This window comes from Leptonychotes weddellii, chromosome 12, assembly GCF_054177405.1.
Source record: "Leptonychotes weddellii isolate Sample4059 chromosome 12, ASM5417740v2, whole genome shotgun sequence".
Lineage (NCBI taxonomy): Eukaryota > Metazoa > Chordata > Mammalia > Carnivora > Phocidae > Leptonychotes > Leptonychotes weddellii.
Genome location: NC_138380.1, coordinates 10,828,483 through 10,840,830, shown reverse-complemented (window position 1 = coordinate 10,840,830; position 12,348 = coordinate 10,828,483). Strand labels below are relative to the sequence as shown.

General features: G+C 46.1%; 1 protein-coding gene across 2 annotated transcripts in view; it reads left to right on the top strand.

Moving 5' to 3' along the window:
* LOC145716456 (uncharacterized) overlaps positions 1 to 12,348 on the top strand; it is a 30,648-nt gene that overhangs the window by 2,933 nt on the left and 15,367 nt on the right. For both annotated transcript variants that reach the window (XM_081799968.1, XM_081799967.1), the window contains exon 4: positions 5,588 to 5,840. In XM_081799968.1, coding sequence (XP_081656094.1) covers positions 5,588 to 5,634 — 47 coding nt within the window. In that variant the 3' untranslated portion in view covers positions 5,635 to 5,840. The remainder of the gene's footprint in view (positions 1 to 5,587; positions 5,841 to 12,348) is intronic.

Genomic DNA, 12,348 nt, shown 5'->3' with positions numbered 1-12,348 from the left:
TGCTGAGCCGTATTTGCATACTGTTTTTGAGATATCATCTAGGAGTTACTTTGAGCTTCTTGAAACTGGAGTGGTTTTCTAAACCACGCCCTGTGAGAACCCTTGTAAGCCCAGGACCCATCTGAGTGTGAACACAATTAAAGTGTGCTGCTTAAAACTTCCCTGGGGAGCCGCGAAGGTGTGCATACCCATATGCATATGAATGTATAGCTATATGATCACTCACTCTACCTCCTGGCCTCTCTTCAGCAAATTCAAGACGATTTACTCTAGTCTTTTCAGCAGGTGACCAGAAAAGACCAGACTCAGGGCCAACAATTACCTGTGCTGCCCTCGAACTCCAAATAAACTTATCTCAAGCGTCTTCACAAACACTGTGGGAATCTAGCGCTCTGGGAGGCTGGGTGGGGCCCGAAGGTGCCAGCACCCGAGCGCTTTTGCTCTAGAAGGTACCATCAGCGGCTTCCGGTAAGCAGTGCGGGCGGCTGTTTCCTCCTGGGCCCCGGGGTGCGGTCAGGGAGCCGACATGCAGCCGCACTCTAGCTGCATCCCCACACATCATGGGTCCCCACGAAAACCCCCAAGAGTGCTGTGGCTTGTGTCTCGTCTTCCTGCCGGGCGTCCCGGGCCCACCCCCGTCGGGCACTAGACCAGTAACTGTGCGGCCCCGAGCCTGGGCCTCGGTGACTCTGCACAAAGCAGCAACCAGCGAGGGAATGAGCGTTCTCGCGGCTGAGAACGGAAGTGAGCGCCAAGGAGCTGGCTTCCACAGGCACACCGACCACGTCAGGGAGCTCAGAGTCCTTGAAGCACTTCCTGGTGACCCCAATTATTCTATTAGTAGCTGTGGTAATAAACACTCGGGAGCACCTCTCCACTGACGTCTTCCATAACCCCCCAGGGTCACATACTGCAAACCTCCAGCCCAAAGGCGGAAACCATCTTCCTGCTGCTTTGCTGCCGCTCAGCCGTAGAGCTCAGCCTGGAAGGGTCTGCAGCTCTAGAAGGTTCCGTATTGCAGGAGAAGCCGTGCTTCTGCAGAGGGCATTTCAGGCACGTCTGACAAGCCCCAGAAACTGCATGAACGCTCACAGAAGCACGGGGGGCCCTCTCGGGGCCAGAGTGCTGGCCTGCCCCCAGCCGGCTGAGGGCCGGGGGCAGCTTCGGTGACGGCCACCGTACATCTGAGCAGCATTTGAGTCACTTCCATGTGACCCTCGGTAAAGACACAAATAGACCCTTTGATGTGTGGGTCCCAAACTGAGAAGCCATGTGCTCGCTAGGCCCTACAAAGGGGTTTGGGGTTCCCTCCGCCCACTTCCTCTTCCTTTGGGTGAAAGGAAAACACATGGAAATGACATGGAAAGGCCATCGGGCCCGACACATCCTGGCTGTCACTGCCCCCGAGTGCCTCAGCACACACGAGGAGGGGACCCTGCGGTGCAGGTGCTGCAAAGTCACAGGCCGGGCCCTCCGGGAGCCAGGGCGGGGGGGTGGGGAAGGTCAGGGGCATAAAGCCCTTGTTGGCCCTGCCATTCAAGAGCTGTTTCGTTTATGTGTCTGTTCATTCATTTGTTCATCAGATCCACGTTGACTGCATGCTGGCTGGGTGCCAGGGATTGTGAAGTGCACTGAGAATTCTTGGTGAAATCCTTGCCTTCTGGAAAGTTCCATTCTAGTCGGGGAGCCCCACGATACACAAGTCACTCACACTACTCAGCCATCTCATCCAACAAAAACGTGCCAGGTGCCTACGATGTGTCAGAAAACTCAATAATTATGAAAAAAAATCCTGTGGTATGGGGAATCAGCACGCCTGTATATAAGTCTGGATTGGCAAACTGGATTGATCGTAGGGGAAGAGGGGGAGAGGAGTGGAAAGAGAGGTTTGTCTCAAAGAGGTCGTCCATCAGGCCTTCTCAAACTAGGCCTGGAGCAGCCAGCCACCTCTATGCATCGTCCAAGGATGGTTCTCTTTGCACAAAGGTGGCCCCGGATGAGAGGCAGCAGGCCAATCTCCTGAAGAGCCTGAGCAGAGCACACACCTCCTCCACTTACCCTGTGCCCAGTCTGCGACCAGCCAAAGAGCACCTCAGACGCATCCAAACCGTCAAAGTGCCGGTCCTGGGGCAGGCTGGCCCCGGCCAGAGCTACCACAGTGGGGAAGATGTCCAGCACACTGCGGGAAGAACAAGACAGCGTCAGCCCCAACTATTCCCAGACTCTCCCTGGCCACGCTGTGGTCCAGGCCCACCCAAACCAGCCCAGACTGAGCACCTACATCCTCCTTCGTGGCCCGTCCCCCTCTGCTTGCCTCTCCTTTCTTCGGGTTCCACCTGGGTTTCTGCTCCTGGAAGAGGCAGAATGGCACAGTGGTTGTGCACCCAGACCCTGTGGCTGAGAGTTACCTGGCCTCAAATCCCAGGGTTGCATCTCTCTGGCTTCTCAATGCCTCAGTATTCTATTCTCTAAAATGGGCATGATGATAATAGTGCCCACCTCACGGGGTACTGTGTGGATGAGACACACAGAGAAGGCATGTAGAAGACCTCTGAACGGACTCACTGAGTGTTTGTGTTATAATTATTCACAAGAAGGGCACCTGGGTGGCTCGGTCAGTTACGCATCTGCCTTCGGCTCAGGTCATGACCCTAGGGTCCTGGGATCAAGCCCCTCGTCAGGCTCCCTGCTCAGCGAGGAGTCAGCTTCTCCCTCTCCCTCTGCCCCTCCTCCCTCTTGTGCTCTCTCTCTCTCTCAACTAAATAAATAAAATCTTTTTAAAAATCAAAATAAAAAATAATCATTCACAAGAGCCTCCCTATGGACCTAAGAATGAAGGGGTTCTACCTGTCACCAGTTAAGCCACAGCCACTAGCTGAGAGGGGACAGAGTGTGACAGGTACCTGCTGGAGAATGTCCACTTCATTATTCCTTCCCTGGGTCTCCATGTCACAAATATTTAGTCTTTGTTTAAAATGCCACGGTACGTGAAACATTGCACCCCTTTATCTCAGTTGCTTTTCCCCCATTACAAAATAGTAAATGTTTACGGTAGGGGAAAAAAAAATAGAACATCCAGAAACATAAAAGAGGGAACAACGCACAAATAGTGCATTACCCAAAGCTACCATTTTGTTATCCTTTTGGTGGATTTTGTTCATGCGATTTTTTTTTAAGTCATGTGATACAATTTTACTCTATTCTAGGGCACATCTCCTGCCAGCCTGCTGTGCCTTCTCAGAAAAAAGCTCTCTAGCATAAACCAATGGACTGTCCTTTCAACAAAGCTGTTTAGATCCAAGGGCCAGGCCAACTGAGTCAGTGGGCTGTGATGCAGTCAGGAAGGCAGGGCCAAGGCGAGGGGTACTCCCCGGGAGAGAGGCCCTGGTTTGCCTGAGGCTGGGCACAGCACCGAGCTTCAGGCACACTTTTAGGGAGGCCTCAGAGGCCACACCTCCCACTGTCACCACCCAGAGGTTCCGGGAGGGGTTCTCTGCCCAGCAAGAGGGGCTATGGGGAGGGACTGAGCTTCTGCCCACCGTGTGGCCCTGCCTACAACCCCGGGGCAGAATCTCTCCCTGGACGATGGCACAGAGTGTTTCTGGTTTGCCTTCAGCTTTCACGGGCCACACAGCTGGTGGCTTATCTCTGGAGATACGCGTTCCAAGAGGTGGCATCCCACATGGGCCAAGTCAGGAGTGCTGAGTAAGCACTAACAGAGTCCAGCACAGTCCAGAAACCTGTCCAGAGTCCAAGGATCCTGGGACAAACTGGGCAGCACAGAGCACTGCAGTGCAGTCTGAGAAGGCCATGGTGGCCAGGGGCTGTTGGTTCGAGCTTTCTCTAAATTGCACCCCGAAGAGAGACCAGCATCACAAATGGGTCACATCAATGAGCAAGAAAAACAGGATCTGTGTTTGACTGGAACCTATGACATACTTTCTCTTTCCATCTTACGTTTTCTCCCTGGTATCAGGAGGCTTCACATCCTCTAATGGAAGAAAGCATGAAGTCTAATGTGCTTGGGACCCTAGCATCTCAGAATTGGTCAGGATGCTCAGAGGTACCTTGCCCACCCAGAGCATAAAGAAAACCTTGGCCCACGAGAAAATCTTCAACATCTCCGATGACTTGCCAATCCAGCACTGATTGTCAAGCCCAGGCTGTCACCCAGTCTTTCCTTCTGTGCTGGGGGAAGCCAAGCCCCTGAAGTTAGTCCTGGAAGAGGGAGAGGTTCCTTGGCACTCACGGTCCCAGTGCCATCCCAGGGCTGGGCCCCCAGCTGAGGCGTGAGCTTAGAGAAAATGTTGGTCTTACAGAGGCCACCAAAGGAAGCCCAGCTGCTCCCAACCTCAAAACCCACCCAAGATATTTACCCCAAAGATACAAATGTAGGGATCCGAAGGGGTACGTGCACCCCGATGTTTATAGCAGCAATGTCCACAATAGCCAAACTGTGGAAAGAGCCAAGATGTCCATCGACAGATGAATGGATAAAGAAGAAGTGGTATATATATACAATGGAATATTATGCAGCCATCAAAAGGAATGAGATCTTGCCATTTGCAACGACATGGATGGAACTGGAGGGTGTTATGCTGAGCGAAATAAGTCAATCAGAGAAAGACATGTATCATATGACCTCACTGATATGAGGAATTCTTAATCTCAGGAAAGAAACTGAGGGTTGCTGGAGTGGTGGGGGATGGGAGGGATGGGGTGGCTGGGTGATACACATTGGGGAGGGTGTGTGCTGTGGTGAGCACTGTGAATTGTGCAGGACTGTTGAATTGTGGATCTGTACCTCTGAAACAAATAATACAATATATATTTTAAAAAAAGAAGAAGAAGAAGATAGCAGGAGGGGAAGAATGAAGGGGGGAAAATCAGAGGGGGAGATGAACCATGGGAGAAGATGGACTCTGAAAAACAAACTGAGGGTTCTAGAGGGGAGTGGGGTGGGAGGATGGTTTAGCCTGGTGATGGGTATTAAAGAGGGCACATTCTGCATGGAGCACTGGGTGTTATACACAAACAATGAATCGTGGAGCACTACATCAAAAACTAAAGATGTAATGTACGGTGATTAACATAATAAAATTAAAAAAAAAAAAAAGGAATGATCAGGTCCTCTCCTAGCTGCTCTTGAAACAACTACAGCCAAGCACCATCACCGAAGCAATGGAAAGCAACATTGCTCTGATGGGACCTCTTGAACCTCCATCCCTGGGAGCTCTGTGGAGACTTCCCAGATGCAATTCTGCTCACTTGGACCATGAACTATGCCTTAATACCACTGCCTAGACCCTTTATTCCTTGGTGATTAAACTAGCCCTCCTAGATTGGCCGATGTTAGGGGCCCAAACAATGCTTTTTGGTTGGATTATGTTATTTACCTGTCATTATTCAGATAGGAAATACTGGTCTCTGTGATGTAGTCTCCTGTCTGCAGGCTGGTGTGAGGGATTTGTCCATGTCCTTGGGAAGTATGTTTATCTTCATTTTCTCAAACAATACTTTCAAATGCCCGATTAGGCAAGAACCACCATTTTTTGTGGGTTTTTTTTTTCTGTTTTTGTTTTTATAGGGAAATGGATGCTCGACACCTGGGATGACTTGCCTGATGTCACATAACCAGCACTCAAGTACAGGAATTCCGAGTTGATGACTCTCAATACCTCATGATGCTGCCTTGTTGCATGATGAATGCATCACCACTGCAATGAGGGAGGTGTGACGTGGTGGGCATCTCTGCCCCTTCCAGAAAGCCAGCGCCCATCATGTTGCAGACGTGGTCAGAGAGCACTGGGACGTCCACACGTGATGTGACAGCAGGTCAGGTGAGTGTCCTGCAAAGACGCTCAGTACCCCACAGACTTGTCCTAGGTTTTGAGGGGTCCAGATGGGAATAGACAAAATTATACTAACAATATCCAATCATTTGGAGGGGAAAGTACTATATGTTATGATTGTGTAAATTGGATTCTGCCCTGTCGTATCTCCATAGTTTGGATTCGTTTTAAGATGGTGGACTTCCAGGGCTTGCCGGTGAGTATCCTCACCTAAGGCAGCCATCTCTCTGTTCTCCTTTGTCTTAGTCATCCTCTCAACTAATCGATACATGCATAGAATACTCCATTTTCAGTATTTTACCAGATATGGTGTGAACTTTCAAGAAATACGAGGCATGTATCCTCTTTACCTCCTCCAAATTTTACCCCTCTTCTTACCTTCCTTATTCCTTCATTTAGAAGGTCCTTGGAAAGCAGAAAGCATGAGCTCAAAGTTTCACTTGCAGGATGAGTGTCTTTGTTATAATTTAGATTCCTGAGCCCAGAACAGCAACATAGCCCATATTTATGGCCCCTACACCATCATTTCCAGGCCCCTGAGCAGAAGAGCAAGCATGGGTCTAATGTGAAGGTAGGGGCTTAGATACAGGTGGGCTTGGGAAGAGAGAGTTGATAATGGGTTAATAATTATTAGAGCTTCAGAATCCATGCAAGTCCTTTGAGTTTGGGGCTTGTTAAGGATAAACAGGGATAAACTGCATTAACTGGTTCGGTAGGCAATGAATCCCGACGTGGATTAACAGTTAGCTAAACTGAGGAGAAGGTATAGAATACCAGAAAACTTTACAAAATAATATAATAGTTAGGATTGTGAATTTAAACTTATTTTTCTACTTTTGTGGGTTCTCCTCATTACATAGAATGAGTGTTTAGGATTTATGAAATCAGGGAAACACTTCAAAAACAAAGCAACCCTATCTAGCAATTGCCTAAGTGATACTACAAGGTACTTATGTTGCAGTTACAGATTTAGACCGCTACCCAAATAAATACAGTAACGTTGTAAAACTTCCTTTCTGTATTTCATACCTAAGGGCCTCTCCCATACAGGCAGGGAAAGGCACAAGTGCCTGACGCCTGAGGAAAGGGAACTTATATTGGTAAATTCTATCAGGATGTTCTTTGGCTCTCTGACATAACCTGATTGATTGTGTGTGTGTGTGTGTGTGTGTGTGTGTGTTGTGTGTGTGTACATGAAAATAGCTTCCGTCCTAATTGAAGAAAGATAAACTCAGGTGTAAAGAAATGGTGACCGATTACCAGTAATACCTTGGCAAAGATTTAAGTGGGATTAGCATTTATTGAGTGCCTACTGTGTGCTAAATATTATGCTTCGTGCCTTACATAAATTATCCTATTTATTCCCAATAATCCAGAAGAGTATTATTGGTCCTATTTTAGAGATAAACTAAACAAGACAGGTTGAATTCCTTAATGACTGAGGACACACAGCTAGTAGCTGTGGAAGTTGGGATTAAATACCAAATTGAATCCCAAACTTGTGCTCTTTCAGCTGCGCTAAGCCCGAGATCATCCTTTTGGGGATATAGAAATAAGATAAACTCACACTGGAGGGGCAGACGGTAGAAATCAGAGTGGGGAGATAACAATCACTGGGGAGAGTCAGCTAAGCTGACAGGATCCAGATAGCAAAGCATATTGAAGTGAAGGTGGAAGGGAAGTCAGGCAGGTGGCCAGTAGAGGGGCAGCAGGCCAGGAAAACCAGCAGGCCTCCTATGGGTTTCCAGCAACATCTGGGAAGAGTCAGGCAGAGCCCTAGGCTTACAGGAGCTGGGGAAACAGACAAGGTTGTCAATACAAAGACAGCATTAATGGAACTGGGATTTAAAAAAGGGGGGTGAGGAGGGGAGGAGCCTTCACTGCAGGAATAGAACAGAAGCCCAGTTACTAAAATTGGGCTATTTGGGTAGAAAAGTATAACAGCAAGTTTGGCCTGGTGATGAGCTAAACTTCTTTTAACCAAGGATAGCATTGGAGCCATGTCTTGGGCTGCTCTTGTAGATGGGGCTCTAGAGATTATAGGTGTGCCAACTAAATGGCTCAAGGTAGGGGTTTGGGGCTACAGAGAGCCAGGCAAAAGCAAGTTTGGATGCACGTTTTATAGTCGAAGCAAATCCTACATGTGATTTACTAACACTTAATAATCTCTTAAAAACAAACCAACAACAACAACAAACAGCAAATCATAGACTGGGAAAGAGAGATGACAAGGAACACTGGTTTGATTTTAGTCAGAGTACCTGCAAGAAACCCCAAAGTGAGATAATGAAGGTGCCTAGTACTGCTGAGTTTTCAAAGGGCCTGGGAGCAATGACCTTGGGGTTCCTTGCCTGTGTCAGCCCCAAGGCCAGTTTCTCTAATCTCTATCTTTAGCTTCCAGTGGGCAACTTGATTCTACTCCAGTTGTTAGAGCCAATGACCTCATATCAAGGCTTTTTTTCCACCCTGATTCCCTATTGAACAGAGCTCATCTTATGGTTTCTGAAATCTTCCTGTCCTTGAAATGAATGCACAGGAGAAGAATTACAAATTGTAAGAAGTCTTGAAAGTCTCATCACGTACAGTAGCTGACATGAATTTCCTGCACAAACATAGGCTCGAGCCTAATCTTCACCTTGTTTTTGTAAGACCCTGGCCTATCCATCCTCATTTAACTTTTGGGATCATAGCTTTTCAGCCTTGGGAACAGTGGTTATAGGGGGTATCCCCTTACTCAATGGAACAACACACGCTGTCCAAATCCTAACATGTTATTATGATTTGAAAAAACTGATGAATGACACGCTCCCCCCCCCCCACCATTTTCTCTACATAAGTTCTGAACAAGTTGAGAGAGACAAAGGAATAAGATGGGAAGGGAAATTTCTGGCAAAGTTACTTCTAGAGCTGATAGAGAATATGGCTTAGATACATGGCAACATGAGAGTCCCAAGTCTGAAACTTAAAATTAGAAAGATGTATCCCATCATTCAGGATCCTGAGTGGTGGATTCTACCATATTTCCTGCTAAAAACATAAAGTGCAAATAAACAAAGAGGCTGTTCAGAAGAACGTTACAAGTGTCACACATTGCCCTCTTACAGTGGCCTTTGTCCCCCGCTAAAAGGCCTCTCAGATTTTAGTTTAATTTGTTTAAGGAAAAAGGACAAATGTCAAGTTATTAAGTTCATCTGCCTCTCTTACTCTTAAAATGGAAACAAACAAACAATCTTATCTGGTGATGTTTGGGGGCCCTAAAGAGGATTCTTTCAAGCATTCCCCACAAAACTAGGATCCCCAGGAATGAAACTGGAACAGGAAGTTCAAGCTCTTATTTGATTTATATAACCAAAAAACAAAAAACACCTGACGGATTTGATAATAGTGGACTGGTGTGAGTCAACATGCTAAAGTGATATGGGCTCCTCCCTACATCACAAACCTCAATTAGTTACATTTTTTTTTTTTTTTAAAGATTTTACTTATTTATTTGACAGAGAGAGACACAGGGAGAGAGGGAACACAAGCAGGGGGAGTGGGAGAGGGAGAAGCAGACTTCCCGCAGAGCAGGGAGCCTGATGCAGGGCTCATCAAAGGACCCTGGGATCATGACCTGAGCTGAAGGCAGACGCATAATGGCTGAGCCACCCAGGCACCCCCTCAGTTACATTAACTCATTCAATGCCCCTTGAATGAAGGGGAACCCAGTACTCTAAAGAATGAAACTTGTTCTAACATTGTCCCTTCCAGCCCATACAAAGATGGCCTGAGTCTATTTACTTGGTGACTTGTGCTCTAGGGACAAGAACATAGCTGAATTTTTTGAGATTCTGATTCTGAATTGGTACTAATTTGTGGTATTTGTGGTGGTGGGGAAGACTTATAATCAGTGCTATCCTCTGATCAGAGTGGGGCTTATGAAAATTGAGGGATAATTGGATTTTTTACCTAAGTCTTCCCTAGAGTAATTCAATGTGGCTCTGAAACCATCTAGAATTTATTTCTACAGTACCTGTGTGCACTGGCAGGGGTGGAAGGGGTACATACATTTTTTTCTACAACTGGTAGAATCTCTACAATATCCTTCAGGCCTGCAAAGTGAGCTTTTGTTGTAGAAAGGGCTAAGAGAAAGTTGATCGAACATCCCCTTAGTAAATCTAAAGCATCAGCACACTGCAGAGGCCAGTACTACCAACATAGACTTGAAATATGCCGGGTGATATTTTGTATTATAATTTCATTTGGTTCTTCAGCTGTTCATGTCATAAGGGTGGTGGGGAATGATAGTGTTTGAGTATCGCGTGGTACCTCCAATTATAGTTGCTGTTCCGTATGTGGTTCCTTACTAGAGCAAAAAAAATGCAGTCTTTCACACTCAGTATGCAACTATCCATCTGGAAAATGTATTTTTGTACATGGCTTTGAGAAGCTCAGAATTAATTAGCTTTCATTTGTCAGGGACAACAGTATATTTTTACCTCCACGCTCAGGCAGTCATCATTGCTCTGCCCCTGAACCTGAATATAGTCTTTAAAGAACTTGACAGTCTCAAAGATATTAATGATATCATATTGGTAGGATGAGATAACAGGAAGTAGCAAGTTTCCTGGCTTGCAAAGACAGATATATGGTAGTGGGTAGGTGGTATAACTGGTTAACCTTGTGGGTGTATGTTGGATTCCTCTATTGAAATGAATGTATTGTTATACTTGTGCTCCCTACTATGAAAAATGGTATCTGAAGACCTCTAAATGTTATAAGCAACATATATCTCATTAGGATATCGTGTGCTGAACCATTTAATGAGTGATCTAGAAAGATGCTAGTTTAGGAAGAGACTAAGGCCGAAAAGACTTTTCAACCAGCACAGGTTGAAATACAATTGGCTCTATTTCTTAGGCTTAAATTCTGTAGATTCAATGATTCTAGAAGTATCTTTCGTGTACTAAATGAAGTTTATGGCAAAACCTGATAAGAAAATCAAAATAGAGGTTCCCAAAACATGATAGCAAAGTCATGCTCCTTTTTCCTTTTTGGGGAATAGCTTCTGGTTTGCCACTGGGGTCTAGTGGAGACCAAATGCCTGACTCCAGATCACCTGTTGGCTGTGAAACTTGCTCTATCTAGGTGCAGCTACCTACCTGACTTTCTTTGTCATTGACTTGAATATGCTTAGCAATATTCCATCCCCAACTTGGAGTGTAAATAGACCAGAGGTAAATTAGGCCCTGAAAGTCCAAATAAGTTGCACAAGCAATTCCTCTGGGAAATCTTTCCTTAAGCCACACTGTGACCTCAAAGAGATTTCTTCATAAACAGTTCAGTGAGGGTGGAAAGACTTCACTGGTTGATATATTAGGACTGATTGCATGTCTACTGCTGTGATTATAAAACCCCTCAGAGGGATGCCCCGAAGGAAAGAGAAGAATGAGGTTCTTCTCAGGAGACAGAAGTTCAATGAGCACACATCTAGTTGTTTTCTTCCCTGAGGTTGAGATTTATGTGAATTTCTTGGGAGTGGCTTATGGCCTACCTTGACAGGCACTCAGAAGGAGGAAGATGGAGGGAATGGGGATTAGCTGTTTGGGGAAAAATTATTTAGTAGGATTTTTCAGGGTGAGCTTGCGGCAGGAGAATTTGTATCCCATGAGAATTCTCACCAGAAAGTTTTCAATTCAGTAGACTTCAATAATGGGATAGATAAGCAGATCTGTTCTAAAGTCCTTCTTCATTTTCTTGAGGGCTTTTTTGTGACTCCATAAACAAATAATGGGACTAAATGGAGCATATGCAGGGACTTCCTAAAAGTCTCACTGCCGCAGATCCAGTGTGCCAGATGTAGTACTGTACCCCAGGGACCCCAACAGCCCCTTTCAACATAGAGGAAATAGCTATTGTCCTCACTGAAAATGATATAGTCTAGATTTGGGTTTTCTATCCCTTGCCACCTTCCCAGCACTACCATCCTTGAATTAACTGAATGCCTTATGTACCTCACAACAGAGGAATGTATTTTCCAACCAAGGAAGTCACTATACAGTGATAGTGGTGAGACAGTGCGCTGATCCCCATGGAATTCAGTGAACTTGACATACGCTTCATCACCTGAAATCAAGTAGTTTTATAAGGTACCAGGATGAACTATTGAAATCATAGCGCCATTTTAAGGCGGGAAACATCTCCAGAGGGTGAGGTGCTCTCTTGCAAAAACCATCTGTTTCCCCATAGCTAAAATGTCAGTTAATAACACACATGAAAGTGAAGCTCTCACAATTGCCTGAATAATCCATACACAAAGGGTTGCTTTTGAACACTGCAAGCTAGGCTTTACCGAGAGGTTTTCGAATCCTGGAGAAGACAAGATTTATTGCTGGAACTCTGCTTCCTGAGAGGAGTTCCCTTGTCCCCTAGCTGGACTGTAAATTTTCAACAGTCCCACCTGTAGTGGCCACAGGCAAAACCCTCTAAAACTCAGTTTGGTTTCTGTGCTTTTGAT